The sequence below is a fragment of the Amorphotheca resinae genome (genome assembly GCF_003019875.1).
Source record: "Amorphotheca resinae ATCC 22711 unplaced genomic scaffold M430scaffold_7, whole genome shotgun sequence".
NCBI lineage: Eukaryota > Fungi > Ascomycota > Leotiomycetes > Helotiales > Amorphothecaceae > Amorphotheca > Amorphotheca resinae.
The window spans coordinates 1457853-1472372 of record NW_020194477.1 but is presented as its reverse complement, the minus strand read 5'-3'; the positions used below and the strand labels follow the sequence as shown (position 1 = coordinate 1472372).

Sequence of the window (14520 nt, the reverse complement as noted above, 5' to 3'; positions counted from 1 at the left end):
GACGAAGACAAAAACTCGGGCGCGCTGCAAGCGGAAGGCGGTGAGAGCTAAAGCCGAGCTGCTTCGGACGCGGAGGATTATGTCAGCTTACCTTATATAAGTTCTTATGTAAGCCACTCCCTCTTCTACCGCTTCTCTGCCTCTTCCTCCTTCTCTTCTCTCTTCAGCAACATAAGTCCTCCCAACACCACGCGATTCTTCTCCACGATGTGTTGGCGTACCTGACAATCAGTTAGACGTTGCAAGAGGAGATTTTAACCGCAAGTTTGAGGCGACCAAAAGCTTTCGAGCTCTGATTGGAAGTCATAGGAAGTCGGCACATTCTTTTTTCTGCAAATAATTTTGCTTTCTACTATATCCCTAGGCTATATTCTATTTGGATTATAATGCCAATGCCTTTGGGTCTGTCGGGTCCTCAGCACCTTTGTATGCCTTCCTATGCTATGTATCGTAGTACTGTGGCATGCTGTGGCATGTCAATAGATGAGACGAAAACAACTCACGAGTTCATTTCTTCCGAATCATCTCATATATATTCTTCCGAATCATCTCATATATATGACTGCCTCTTGTCATCTGACACAGATAGCTTTGTTTGCTGTGCCTCGAGTCTGTTCCGTCCTCTCCTTCCAAAGGGAGCTTCCAAGCCTCGTCTAGGCTTGCGTATACCTGCTCTATCTTACCTCCAGACTCCACAGAGTCCAGGGTCTCCAGGCAGACATTCGACTTCTGTATTCGTGGCCTCCCGGACAATCAATCGCAGGGTGTGCCATAAGTCTCCTTACCTCCATGCAGGGGCTCGACTTCGTACAACGCAATTCCTGTCCCTCCCCAGCCTGTGTCCAAACCAGATTGCTCAATCTTTCAAACCAAAATCCCACAACTCATCCCCCCTCCCCATCCTCAACAACCCCAAATTGCACCTTCAACCAAAGACTGCACCCCTTACACCCCACCGTAACCTCCCCCTCCTGCACCGCATCCTCCAGATCCCCTTCTCTAACCATGAAACCCCTCTCATCTCCACACCTACACCCCCGGAACCAAACCTGCTCCCCATCTCCCTCCTCAAACCCCTCTAAATCATCCAAATCCACCGTCTCTATCCCCGTCTTCCACTCCCTTCCCTCCTTCCCTCCATCTAACCCACGTGTAGCGGCGGCCCGATCAAGCGCAAGGGAAGCATCGTACGCAGCGCGAGCCTTGGGGTCGGAGAGTGTGCTGAAAGCAAGCGTAATCTGGTCAACCGTGTAGGTAAGCGTCTCCCCCGGAACCGGGTTCAGGGCAGGCTTGGAGGGACATTTGTCGGGGTGGTGCCGGAGGAGGGCGCGGCGGTACGCTGCGCGCAGCGTTTGCGCCGACACGGGAGGCTCGTTCGGGAGGGGTGGAGGGAGGCCGAGGATTTCGTAATGGGTTGCTGTTGTTTGGCGGGTCATCGAGCCATCTGAAGAGGGGGGTTGTAGCCTGCTGGCTATATGGATTGCCGCGGGGAGTTTTGTGATGGATTTGGGTCCTCCATTTCTGCAGCTTTGTTCGCCTAAGGCGTCAGATTGTGATGTGAGTGGCACGTGACCTATATTCTTTCCAGGGGGTCAAGCAGCCAAGTACCTTAAGGTAAGTTCCTGGAAAGATCTACTCGAAGGGCACTTCAACCCCTACCGCATTTCATAGTATCATTTGAAAAACCCAGGAATGCATCATCTTATACAAAAGCATATCCTCCGTCATATTTTCTACCAAGCTTTTCTCTGGCTCACTGGCCAAAATGCCAGGAATAAAGCCTTGAATACACAAGAGAAGAGGATTTCCTCTATTCTGGCTTCCTTCCGTAAACTACAATGCTTTCCAGAGTATTAGCAACAATATCAACCAGGAGCTTCTACATTAACTTACAGGGGAACATAAGCGTGAATGTCCCGATTCGGTACATCCCTCTTCGCTGCTGCTGTTAACTCCATAACCTCCTCCTTTGTCATACCCGCTCCCCTCGTTAAAACCGCCATACTCAGCGCTTCCATTCCCCTCAGTATATTCTCCTGACAATAAGCCCCAATTGTCTTCATACGTGCGCCCTTCGCCCATGGATTTATTGGCCACTGGAAATGCTTCTCCACGACATCCACAAACCCCGCTTCCTCGAGATATCGTGAATAGTTAGCGCTATTCCTCCAGGATGTGCCGAGTTTGTCCGCCGCGTCGAAGGTCTTCTCTTGCCAGGACTGGAAGGCGGTTCCTTGGAGAGAGTCGTCGATGGAGCGCAGGGGTATCACAAAATCGTGAAATTCGAGGAACCCGCCAGGGTTGAGAGCGTCCAAGGCAGAAGATATCACGAAGAAGGGGTCTTTAAAGCAGGTTACCAGGGCGCGGCCGTGGACTAGGTCGAATTTTTGGCTGTAATTCCATTCATCCTCGACATCGTCTACTTCGAAATGGCAATTCGGGGGGACGCTAGATGGGCTTGTAAGTCCTCTGCAATGGGCGAAGAGGGAGAAGGCTCACTATTCTGGTTGTATGGGACTGAGATCACTGCCAATTACGTGCGCTGAGGGGTACTTATTTGCTGCATAATGTTAGCCAAAGATGGTTATATGAGAATTGGAAATTCAAACCTGCTTCAATCGCCCAGATCCCCGTACCTATAACGCTGTCAGGATCGTTATATTACAACGTTATGTATGATGTACAAAAATTATTTAAATTATACATCCTTGTCCACGATGCTCATTATCAATGAACATCCTAAAGGAATCTTGTCACCTTTTTCTCAGACGCCTACGGTTATTGGGTGGAACGTGGGTTGCGATGATAGAAAGAAGAAAAGGGAAGAAGTAAATAAAGTATAGTGAGGGAGCAGTAGCACTGCTAGTAAAAGCTAGGGAGACACTGGCGATAAAAACTAGACACTGGAAGCGTTCCTTACCTGTCCCTATATCGAGAATATTATGCAGATTCTTCACTGGAGCAAGGAATAGTTCCTCAAAGAGCGTGATCGACCAAAGCTGATGTTGAAGATCTGTTGAGCTTTAGCAATTTAACGACACTTTGGACAAAAGCCCGTCTTACCAAGACGGTCCATCTCGGCCTAGTTTCATATAAACATGGTGAGGGTTGACAACCGGCCTTTCTTGAGACTTACCTCGTCGTTGGGTAGCAGGTATTCTACCAGCTCGGTCAGCCTAACGAACTGTAATAAGGTCAAGACAATACTTACTGCCCTCCTTGTATTTATGATATGTCCGCCCATTTTCCTCGACATAATGATAGATACTCGAAGTCGCCGAATACGTCGAAGGCCTTTTATGTTTAACTTCATGATCAACTGGCACAATCGTATGGAAAACCTACACAGGTGCCATATCGCCAAGGGCGGAATCTGCATCATCTGAAGAGTCCACCTATCCAAAGGTCAATCTCTATTCGAAGTTCCAATTGTTGCCCGGGCCGCTTGCAGTACTCACATTTAGATGTTCCAAAGCACTTTCATCGGCCGCATCACTGCTTTTGCTGCTTCCAGACTCTGTAGACAATGCTGCATTCTTTAGAACTTCAGCCGTGGCCTCATGGGCAGATGGCACACTCGCACTCGAACTGTCTGGCATCTCGTGGTCGTGGTCCAAAGAAGCCAGAGTGAAATAATGCTATGTATGTATGGCGACTGCACAAGAAAACCACAGACATTATGGGGCATCAAGGGAATATTGACGTGTGCGTAGTACAACGTATATGTACTTTGTACTCTGCACGTACGTTATGACCAAGGGGCCCAGACCCACCTTCCCCCTCACCCCCGAGTAGCATCAACACCGTTTGTCGATCAGGAATACTTCCCGGTCATACCCGCTGTGACAGGTGTGCTAAAAATGCACATAACCAGGACCCCATCACTGAAGAAAAAGGATAATGGTCCAATCACTGTTCCAGGTGAGCGGTTAGGTGGTGGGGGTGAACGATTGATCCCTGGCTAAAATGTTGCAACATGAATTGAGGTTGGAGTAACCGACCAACGGTTACATAGTCTATAGGTACTTACAACGCATCATTATCTGATAGATCATCGGGAAGCTGACATAGCCGTATCATTGTCACATATCTCGCCGTCTGGAACACTTTGCAGGTCTCACTTCAATTGGGTGGCTATGAGATCCTCGTTTCGAGCTTGCATTTCAAAGCCTTTCTAAAGAAGCAAATCCTCAAGCAAACGAGACATCGTATTTTGAGGGTTCCTCGTCAGAGATTGACTGTATTGTATCAGACCAGGAAATTCTCGAGAAAGGGAAGTGCAACTTACTCTTACGTAAATGAAGGGGTTGACAGACAATTTTACTGTATGAGAAACAGAGATCTCTAGTATAGCAAGAGAAGGCTCCGAATGCAACCAGCCGTTGTCCAAGTTGCCCCACGCTAAGAAGACAGGGGAGGGGCTTGAGTAAGCGAGGCAAAAAAGGGGTATAGTATACCCCTCCAACAACCGTTGGAACGAATGACTGGAAAGCTCTCTTGCTTTATCTCCGTGTAGCTAGGAAAAAAGTTGATTGGTTTTATTGATGTATCAAAATCGATACACCACTTAAGGCCATGTGAAGAATCTAGCTGGTGGCACCAGTGAAGCATCTAAGAAGTTGTTTTTTAATCTATGGAGGTCTAACGAAGGCACCTGTCTTGAGATATGGGGGAATCTCAAACGTTAGAGCAGGTGGCTATCATTGTCCTGCATATCAGCATCTGGACAATCGATCGTACATCCACGATCCGTACAAGCTAAATTGCCTTCCCAATGGGTCCATCAGATACCCATCCAGCACAACATATGCTCAGCCATCATCTGCTTCATCTTCATCCTCGCTATCCCTCCTCACAACTACATCCCTGATCTCTTCATTGACCAATTCTCCCATTCCTATACTATCTTTCAACACTTCCCTCGCCTCTTCAACTTGAATGTCCATATCTTCCATAATCAATAACACAGTGACCTCGGGAACCAAAACAGATTGCACAAATCCCGTTACACCTCTCGCGGCCATTAGCCGATCCTTCACTACTCTCTTCTTTAGTAAGGGCGTAAATTCGTGCATGATATTCTCTGAAATGACCCGTAGCCCACGTGACCCATAGTATCCGGGTGTCAGATTCGTTTCTGCTTTTAATAAGTTTCGATCCTTCCCTGCCTTAACGGTCTCGTTCAGAATTTCTCTGTAGTGGGAATCTGCTCCTCCAACCAGACTTTCAATAAAGGAATGGTGTTTGGAGATTCGGGCGTCTAGAGTATGCCAGTTGATTTCGGGATAGCCTTTCGAAGACCAGCCTTCTTTGGCATCCTTCCTTTGGTGATCACGACAAAACTTCTCCTGTTGGCGAGTATTCATCTCGCCATATCCTCTGAGTTCTTCAGGGTCAACAGGCTTCCTGCACATTGGACATAGAGCTAGCTGGGTTCTTGAGTAGTCGTATTCATCGAGTTGCGTGGAGATGGGACGTAATATACTTTTATCCTGCTCAAGAATATCATGTGCCTTTTCTGCAAGGTCTTCTTCCATATCAAATTTCTTGAACGCCGGCAATTGTGTGAGCGGAGGGTCTTCTGTGGGTGATATTTTACTTGGAGGTCGGCTGGGCGACGCAGCGCCTATGAGGGGTGATTCGTCTTGGCCGAAGGAGTCGTCAAAATCAAGATTCTCAGGTTTTCTGAATTTAAGCAATGTTTCACCACATTCTTTCTGGGGGCTGTCAAATTCGGTTGTGTCGACCTTCCTGAAGGTTGCTTTTAGAGGCAATTCTGCACCTGATTTCTTGGGACTGTCGAATTCGGTGGTATCCACCTTTTTGAACGTTAATTTCAGAGGTAATTCCGTATCTGAGTCCGTGGGGCTGTCTAAGTCAAGAGAATCTAGCTTCTTGAAAGCTGGTATTGAGAAGCCGTCGGGGTCAGCCTCTGGTGCTTTAGATTTTCGTACTTGAGGGGAACCTTCACATTACCAGAGTGTTAGTGTCAATGGTCAATCCAGAGGTATGTATACAAACATACCTTGCGAAGACTTGGGCTGTGAGCTTTTTGGATGGCTCATCTGACTTGATGATCCGTACGTCCTTCCAGTTTTTGGTTTCTTAATTTTGACTCGACCAAATGAATCTGCCATGCCATCACTGCCAAACTTGGTCCCATCTTCCTCGTTCTTCCTCTTGCTATTATTGCTAGAAATGCTCGAAGCAATGCTCGGAGGTGGCGAATCTATTCTCTTAGACCCTCTTGTAGCTCTTATGCTATTGCTAGTATTGGCTGATGGACCACTGCTCTTATTAGCCCGCGTCGACCCTCCCTTGCCTTTCAGAGGCTGCCGTTTTGGGTCCTCTGATCCACGTTTGACGAATTGGGTGCGTTGGATATCCCCACGGAGTGCCTCTTCGTCAGAAGAATCATCACTCCCGCTTTTCGGTGCTGCATATATATCCTCATCTGCCAATTTCTCTTCCGCCCTTGACCCCCCCACTCCATGCTTCTGCTTCACCTCCGGCGATCGTTGGGAGGCCCTGGGGCGCATTGTGTCCTGCTTCTTGGGAGCATTGATACTTTGCAGAAGACTGGGGGCTTGATAGCCACCCTTTGTTAAACCTGCACGCCTTCCGGGCTGGTTCCACTCCAGGCTATAGATGTTCATCGAGGACCGCGGTGGTGTCTCTCCATTAGTCGAGCTTCTGCAGTCTACCGTAAGCGATGGAGAGGCATTGCGGAATTGGTGACCGCATCAGGGATACCTATGTTTGGCCTTTCAAACTGACCACAGTAAGCTGGCCTTAGTATTCATGTCCAGAGTAAATAAGAACCACAAGGATTCAAAATAGTCCAACTGCGTTGAGAAGTCGAGAAACCCGAGGCCCTGAGGTTGAAGTTCGAGTTGGTCAAAGCTTCAACGCGACCCCTGGCAACCGTGTTCTGGCGCTCTCCAAACTGTTGTCTCTGATCTCATCTTCAACCCTTTGTTCAGACCACGCATTGAGAAATGGCGCTCACTAACAGAAAATATGCAGCCTTGCCTGATTTGGTACGCTGTTCTAATCGAACCAAAAGACTGTTTGCTAATATCTGGCAAAGGATTCTGCCCCAGACGTCTACGAAACTCCTGAATTAACAGACGACAACTCCACAGCCCCCGTAAGAACCGCCCTGGATATCCCCCCGAGCAAATACTAAGAAAGTCGTAGACGGATAGAGGTTATCCGCAATCATCGTCCTCCTCTTACAAAGACTTCGACGAAGAGGAGGATGACTCTCCTGGCATATCTCGTTCCCGTCTGCGTCCCGATGATGCCCGCGATGTCTTCTCCCCCGCACAAATCGATGCCCGAGATGTGGATTTTTCAGACCGAGTCACTGCGAAGAGGAAATCATATAAAGCTTCTACGCGCCGACAGCGAAAACGAGACGATGGCACGGAGGAGTTCGGTGATTTCAGCGACGAGGAAGATGGGGAGAGCTTGGAGAGGAAGCTTGCTAGATTAAAGAGAGAGATCGAGGAGGTCAAAGAGGAATATGGGAGGAGAAATGCCGAGAAGAAAGATGTTGTGGGTGAGAAGGAAGAGGTGGACGAGCAGGATATTACAACTTTAACTAGGACGCTGGATGAAATATCTGCTTTACAGGGAAAGGCCACAAGTGCAGGCGGGAAATTGGCAAAGGATATTGGGACTGGAATCAAGGCAAATGGACCTCCGCAGACTTTACAAGCGCCTGAGGAGCCAGCCACTTACACGGTGACATACGCACCAATCTATCAACAAAGCCATGCTCTGGCTAAGGCTGCGGATTTTGACGGGCGGCTAGCAATGTTAGAGAAAGCTCTCGGGTTAAATTCAACTGTGCTACCAACTATCAATGGAACGGGAGCGCCGAAAGCCCTTCTACCTACTCTCGACATTCTTCAACGTCAAATCTCACTCCTGTCCAACTCGACTCCATCATCTTTGGAGGGCATAAGTCGAAGGGTGCGCACCCTTATCCAAGAAGCCGAGCGACTTGAAGAATCTCGGAAATCTGCCAAAGCAGCTAGAGATGCCTTGAAAGCAGCCGGTGGGGACATTGTCGCGGAAGAGGGCGAGGATTCCGAACAGGTCGCAAAAATCAACGCATTGTACGGGACTCTCTCAACAATTGAGAATTTGGCCCCTCTTCTACCTTCTTTGCTTGATCGATTACGTTCTTTAAGGGCGATCCACGCTGATGCCGCCACGGCAAGTCAGAGCTTGGAGAGAGCCGAGAAGAAGCAGGCTGATATGGCTGATGATATCAAGAAATGGAGGGAAGGCTTGGAAAGAGTGGAAGAGGCTATGAAACAGGGAGAGACGGTAATGGGTGGTAATATGAAAGTTGTTGAAGGGTGGGTCAAAGAGCTTGAGGCCAGGATGGAGAAGTTGTAATGATAGCTTCGTCATACTGTGTTTATGTACTTGATACCCCACTTGAAGAACACTCGTACATCCCGCTGCGGGAATTTTAAGGAGTCTGTTCTATGTCTATTATATTGAACTTAAGTGAAGAGTGCTTTTATCTCGACATTGACAAAAATCGAGCCCCGGACATGTCTCGTGACGATGTAAGATTCCCAGCCCTGCGCCTCCGGCTATTTGTCCCAAACGACGCCTCCTCAATAACATAAGGCTGCAACATTCCGGGGAACAACCATAAACTGATCCAAGTTCCAACGCCTCCGCAGCATGGTTCATTCTTTGTAAGATACCTTCAATTCCTTCTTTCTATCCCCCTCAATTCACTTTAGAGATGGCGCTGACTGACGATATTGACGCCGCAGATCCGTACTGGAGTTATTCGAGCGGGACGCGTGGTCATAAGGCTGATCACAGGGCTCAGAAGGTCGAACATTCGACGGAGGCGCGAAGAAGAACCAACAATTGTATCACACGGAAGAAGAGAAGAAGAGATGGCGAGCTTTGTTGGGCAACCGTCCATCAAGGGCTCGACCGAGACCACGCGCATGGCGTTGTTGACGTTCGCGGCCGTCGGACTGCAGTACGTATACCTGCTAATTGGGAGAATTGCGCTGATGGGCTCCGCATAGAGTTACATGGGGCATTGAGATGACTTGTAAGTCCACCAATGCATATGTTGTATGCCTCTATATAGATATAGTCGTGGCTGACGGATGCGGAACAGACTGCACTCCCTACCTCCTCCAGCTCGGCCTCACGAAATCCCGCACGTCTCTTGTCTGGATTGCAGGGCCCCTCTCGGGCCTAATAATGCAACCAATCGTCGGAGTTGTCTCCGATGGCTGTACATCCACATACGGCAGACGGAGACCGTTTATGGTGTTAGGATCAATAGTTGTCGCAGCTTGCTTACTGACGCTCGGCTGGACGAAGGAGATTGTAAGCGCTTTTGTGGCGGAGGGAGAGTTTAGAAAGACCTGTACGGTTACATTGGCTGTACTGGCAATTTATGCTGTTGATTTTGCTATAAATGTTGGTGAGTTAAGAAGATAAGGTTTGGAGAGGGGGGAATGCTGATACGAGAACAGTTCAATCATGTTGCCGGAGTCTGATTGTTGATACCTTACCTATCCCCAAGCAGCAAACGGGCTCTGCCTGGGCAAGCAGAATGGTATCTGTGGGCCATTTGTTTGGATATGTTATTGGTACAATGGATCTGGTCCAGATCTTTGGCACTTCCTTTGGAGACACGCAGTTCAAGAAGTTGATCTTGATTGCAGCATTCAGTCTCATGTTCACGGTTGGAGTTACTTCGTGGGCTGTGACAGAACGAGTCCTAGTTTCTGAAAAGGACGAAGAACCCCGAGATGGGCCAATTAAGATCATTCGCAAGATCTTCAAGGCGACCATTCAGCTTCCACCAAGAATCCAAGCCATTTGCTGGGCGCAATTCTGGTCATGGATTGGGTGGTTTCCATTTTTGTTTTACAGCACGACTTGGGTTGGTGAGACGTATTTCAGATACGATGCTCCTCAGCATGTCAAGCAGTCGAAAGATGCATTAGGTGATATTGGACGAATAGGCAGCATGTCCCTTGTCATATTCTCCTTTGTCACATTCCTTGGGGCATTTATTCTTCCTCTATTGATCAGGTCTCCTGAATCAGAGAGGTTCACTCATCGACCGCCGGCGGCCATCGCAGAGGTTGTCACGAAATTCAACAAGTACAAGCCGGATTTATACACCGCTTGGCTCTGTGGACATTTGATGTTTTCAGGTGCTATGATTTTGGCACCTTTTGCCCATTCATTCAATTTTGCAACTACTCTCGTTGCATTTTGCGGATTGTAAACTCCACTCCCCTTTCACAAAAGGCTTCACTAATGACGATGGTACAGACCCTGGGCTCTCGCCTCCTGGGCCCCCAGCACTTTCATGGGAGTCGAAGTAAATCGCCTCAGCAGCACCACCCCCACCTACGAGCGCTTCCCACTTTCCAGGCGTAACTCCAACCCGAGCTCCTCTTCCGGCACGCCGCTGACACCACGCTCCCCCTTTCCCCTCCATCTCGAAAATGGCCTCTCGGACGACAACATTGCGTCCACAGGCGAGCTCTCGGGCCTCTACTTCGGGATCCTCAACATCTATACCACGCTTCCGCAGTTCGTCGGCACGTTTATCAGCATGATCGTGTTCAGTATTCTAGAGCCGGGAAAGAGCCCGGAGTTGGCTGATGATGCGGCCCCGAAGGAGCGTCTTGATAGGGATGGCCCGAATGCCATCTCGGTCTGTTTGTTTATTGGGGCGATTAGCACGGTGGGCGCGGCGTGGGCGACGAAGAAACTGAGAGATATGCAGTGATGAGTATGATGAGCATGATGAGCATGAGTGATCGTTTGCATTTGTTAGACTTTTCAACGTATATATAATCCCATGCTGCATTTTTTTTTTACAGACACATAACTTTCTAATCGAAGATTTTGAGAAGGGCATTGTAGAAATCATTCTCCACATTGCCGGTCTGTCTTCAAAAATTGGGAAGGGGGGCTTGAAACTTGCACCATAGCTACTCCTTGGAATAAAAATTCATCGAATGTTGAGGAGATCTCTGTAGCTTGCATCTGTAGACCCGAATAAGGATACTGTAAATATATAAGTCGAATTGGGGGAACTAAGGTAAGGAGTTCCGATTTATTTCTCTACCTACCTTAGGTTCCTGATACCTCGCAAGCGTTACACAGAGTGTATTTCATACATATGATAACTGCCTTGCTCAACAGGAACAACCCCCTTAATGCTTCCGCTTACAGGATCGGGGTTGGTTGGCTACCCCGATTAAGTTATGTGATTTGAAGGTTGACTTGGACATTTCAACGATTCAAGGACAGGTGAACCAAGCGATTACCCTTCTTACTGGGTCACTATTTTTCTTGACTGGCATACCTACCTTAAGATAATTTACAACTGAAGTTGATTATTGGGAGAGTTGGTTTATGTGTTACTGATAATTGAGGTAGAGCAGATACTTTGAGTAGGCTGGCTATAGAGTCCCTATGGGAGGGAATCTTTAATCCTTCTCAAGATGCTAATCCTCGGCACCATTCTCGGGCCAACCCACCAACCACCCGTAAATAATCGCACCTCACCCTTAAGTAGCAGGTAGATCTCGTACCTACTTAGTTCGCCCTTCAAGAACTTGTTTTTAAGTACGTTTAAAGATCGAATCTCCTGCGTCAACAGGTTGGAGCCCTTCAGCTCCTCAACTCTACTGCGTACTTCCGCACTATCCGGCGTCTCCTTGGTAAGGTTATTAGCCTCGTAAGTCGTCTCCAAGATCTCACCAACACCTCTCTGTCCGGGTCTCAAAACCTCTATCCCGGCGTATGCATATACCGTACTGATGACCTCCCAAGCCCCAATCGCTTTCCCGGGTTCCTCCATCAGCGCAAAATCAAAGTTGCTCCACCATTGCGGATCTAATAGCTCATCACCCTCCTCGGTCTTGTCATAAACAAGATGCGTGCGTATTCCGGAAATCTCAGGGAGCTGTCCGCGACCTAGCGCCAAGGAATCCTCGCTATTGAGCCCGAAGGATGAGTATTGCTGGAATCGCGTAATGCCGGTCATGCACGAGAGTACATCCATGTGAATTTTCACAAGGCCTGTGCCGTTGATTGTCGGGATGGATGAGGGGTCCTGAGCCAGGAAGTTGTGTAGACGAGATAAAGCTTCGCCGCCGGGGTAATTGAGGGAGGAGATTAGGAGCATGGCTGTACTTCCTGCAAAGCTGCTTGTTATTGAAGCAGCAAGAAAGAGAGCGCCGAAACTGTACAATATGGACTTTGAGCGCCGCGTCCAGATATAGGATGCGGAGAGCGAGGCAGCGGCCGTGAGAGCTGGTACAACGTATATGATGAAGCGTGATTCTTTATGTGGCTGAAGACTATAGATAGCGATGAAGAGGACGGATGGGACCACCAAGTCTCGTGATTGGAATCTCGTTGCGGGAATTATCAAGGAGAGGGGGATGAGGGCAATAAGGATAAGTGGGTTGAGAAGAAGGCGTGGGAGGAGAGAGCTGAAATAGTAGATATAGGGAGAGGTTCCCCAGTCCGCAGACTTTCCTTGAATGGCATTGTAGTAGAAGCCCGCAAGCTCGGGCCAGATGGGTCGTTGCCAGAAGTAGGAGTCCACGGGTATCGATATGGCGAGGGCGACGAGAGCGCTTATCAGACCCGTAGGAATGATGCTTTGTAGTGAGACCCGGGACTGGACTAGAAGAAAAGCCAATTGCGTGAATAATAAAAGCGCAATTTCCGAGCGGAAAATAACACCTGCAAGGACCAAGAGGAAAATCCCCAGATTACTTTGCCTCCTCTCGCCTGTGATGGGAAGGAATTCGCGGAGTGCGAGTGTAGCTATAGCATTTAGTACAATTCTCCTAAAATATAGTGAGACTCACTCAGTGCAAAAGCAAACATATTCGGCAGCGTCCTGGATGCATAATATATCACATGAAACTGGCTGGCTTGTAACAAGATATACCATCTCCCAACGTTCTTCCCAAATGCCTTGTCTAAGCCAGTCTTATATCTCAACAAAGCAGCAGCATTCAGCAGGCCTAGAACCGCTCGGACTATGACTTGGGCATGTTGAATACTGTCCTCAGAACCTGTGAGTAACAGTATTGGTTTAGATAGAGCGGCAAGGAGGAGCGCCCCGACGAATGTTCGCGGAACAGCGCCGGGAAAGGAGACATGATCAAAGTTCTGGATACCGGAGAAAGGTTGATGGTGTATTATGTCGTGGGTTGCTTGGATATTGAAGCTCTCCTCGACCTTGGTGTAAGGGGCTACCAGGAGGTGGATAAGAATGAGGGTCGGGATTAGAAGGTAGAGGATGAGATCTGGACGATAAGGTTTTAGCTTTGATCTGGGATATGGGTTGAGGTATATAAGTCTATAATTACCAGGAGCCTTCATCTTGCAGTCTCTAGATGCCGTGTCCTTAGAGTGGAGCTTGGAAGAGAGCTTTGAAGCTTTGCATAAGGTAGATAAGCCTTGAGCCTCCTATGGGCAACCCAATAGACGGAGAATGAAGACGACAGATGTCACTGTTGCAGTTTCATCATATGGCCGCGATATATGGAAAAGAAAATAAGAACAGTAGATGGTCTCGTGGAAAGAGATCCAAGAAGTCAAACCAACAACTAAAGGATTTGAAGACCATGGAGACACAGCAGGTTCGAACATCGAGATAGCCTCGCCTGGTCCGTGCACTGTCAACCTGTCCATCAAGCGGAGCCTCCCGCCGCAAGTCTGGCCACAACACCACCTCCACGACAGCCTCTCGCACGTCTCGAAACCCGCCAACACAGCCAGAAATGATGTTCTTTGCGTTTGGGAATTTGATATACATCTGCATCCTTCTTGTAAACGCCATAGCGATCCTATCCGAAGATCGCTTTCTCGCGCGCGGTATGCCTCCTGCCCCTTGAGATTCAGCTACGCGCCGCTCCCCCCCAATACCCTTTGAACCCCTTTCTAGATCCCGCGTCACTGACTGCAAAAACCACAGTGGGATGGTCTAACAGCGTGTCCGACCCCGGATTCGGCGGCTCCAACGATGCGAGCATAAAAAGCAAGCTTATTAACCTGATGACGAGCGTGAGGACTCTGATGCGCAGTATGTTATCTTCGCCCCTTATACAACGCACCCCACAGATACTCCCAAGGAGTAGTCTCCGGAAACAGCAGATGGGGGGAATGGGATGTGTTGCAGAGGAGAGGAGATACGTGGGGGAACTATGAGGATAATGGCTAATCCGCATGGAAAACAGTACCTTTGATTGGCATTAATACTGTGATTATTGTGTATGAACTCGCGCTGGGATAACGTGGTCGAGATACCGCGGGAAGGGCGTAGTTCTGGCACACATACACACAAAAGAAAAGGGAAGGAGAGAGGTGAATGGGCCGAGAAGTGTGTACGATACGAGTGAAGGTGTGAAATGTGCTCATGATATTGGGTGCTCGGGAATCAACACTTCAGGATTCATCCAGCATGGCGTTTTAAGG

At 48.6% G+C, this 14520-nt stretch overlaps 7 protein-coding genes across 7 annotated transcripts; 3 read left to right on the top strand and 4 right to left on the bottom strand.

Moving 5' to 3' along the window:
- Positions 1-884: 884 nt before the first annotated feature.
- Positions 885-1436, bottom strand: M430DRAFT_103618 (hypothetical protein; the record flags this gene model as incomplete). The annotated part of the gene is made up of 1 exon (XM_024860871.1): positions 885-1436. The coding sequence occupies one exon, from the start codon at positions 1434-1436 to the stop codon at positions 885-887; it is 552 nt and encodes a 183-aa protein (XP_024720478.1).
- Positions 1437-1653: 217 nt separating this feature from the next.
- On the bottom strand, positions 1654-3639 carry M430DRAFT_35563 (hypothetical protein). The gene is made up of 10 exons (XM_024866765.1): positions 3459-3639; positions 3346-3395; positions 3212-3294; positions 3137-3159; positions 3064-3082; positions 2921-3013; positions 2610-2636; positions 2500-2560; positions 1894-2448; positions 1654-1841 (listed from the first exon to the last, which is right to left on the bottom strand). The coding sequence occupies exons 1-10, from the start codon at positions 3597-3599 to the stop codon at positions 1811-1813; spliced, it is 1083 nt and encodes a 360-aa protein (XP_024720477.1). The 5' UTR covers positions 3600-3639; the 3' UTR covers positions 1654-1810.
- Positions 3640-4811: 1172 nt separating this feature from the next.
- M430DRAFT_28681 (hypothetical protein) lies at positions 4812-6656 on the bottom strand (the record flags this gene model as incomplete). The annotated part of the gene is made up of 2 exons (XM_024865811.1): positions 4812-5965; positions 6026-6656. 2 exons carry the CDS (start codon positions 6654-6656, stop codon positions 4812-4814), a joined length of 1785 nt encoding a protein of 594 aa, XP_024720476.1.
- A 317-nt stretch (positions 6657-6973) lies between these two features.
- On the top strand, positions 6974-8533 carry M430DRAFT_141553 (hypothetical protein). The gene is made up of 3 exons (XM_024862717.1): positions 6974-7040; positions 7091-7150; positions 7201-8533. The coding sequence occupies exons 1-3, from the start codon at positions 6999-7001 to the stop codon at positions 8410-8412; spliced, it is 1314 nt and encodes a 437-aa protein (XP_024720475.1). The 5' UTR covers positions 6974-6998; the 3' UTR covers positions 8413-8533.
- Positions 8534-8933: 400 nt separating this feature from the next.
- Positions 8934-10804, top strand: M430DRAFT_51286 (hypothetical protein; the record flags this gene model as incomplete). Its single annotated transcript, XM_024868205.1, has 5 exons — positions 8934-9022; positions 9072-9097; positions 9167-9478; positions 9531-10290; positions 10342-10804. 5 exons carry the CDS (start codon positions 8934-8936, stop codon positions 10802-10804), a joined length of 1650 nt encoding a protein of 549 aa, XP_024720474.1.
- A 618-nt stretch (positions 10805-11422) lies between these two features.
- Positions 11423-13646, bottom strand: M430DRAFT_42931 (glycosyltransferase family 22 protein). Its single transcript, XM_024867590.1, has 3 exons — positions 13413-13646; positions 12906-13349; positions 11423-12861 (listed from the first exon to the last, which is right to left on the bottom strand). The coding sequence occupies exons 1-3, from the start codon at positions 13423-13425 to the stop codon at positions 11495-11497; spliced, it is 1824 nt and encodes a 607-aa protein (XP_024720473.1). The 5' UTR covers positions 13426-13646; the 3' UTR covers positions 11423-11494.
- Positions 13647-13769: 123 nt separating this feature from the next.
- M430DRAFT_35559 (hypothetical protein) lies at positions 13770-14366 on the top strand. Its single transcript, XM_024866764.1, has 3 exons — positions 13770-13920; positions 14021-14128; positions 14283-14366. The coding sequence occupies exons 1-3, from the start codon at positions 13827-13829 to the stop codon at positions 14336-14338; spliced, it is 258 nt and encodes an 85-aa protein (XP_024720472.1). The 5' UTR covers positions 13770-13826; the 3' UTR covers positions 14339-14366.
- The last annotated feature ends 154 nt before the right edge of the window (positions 14367-14520 follow it).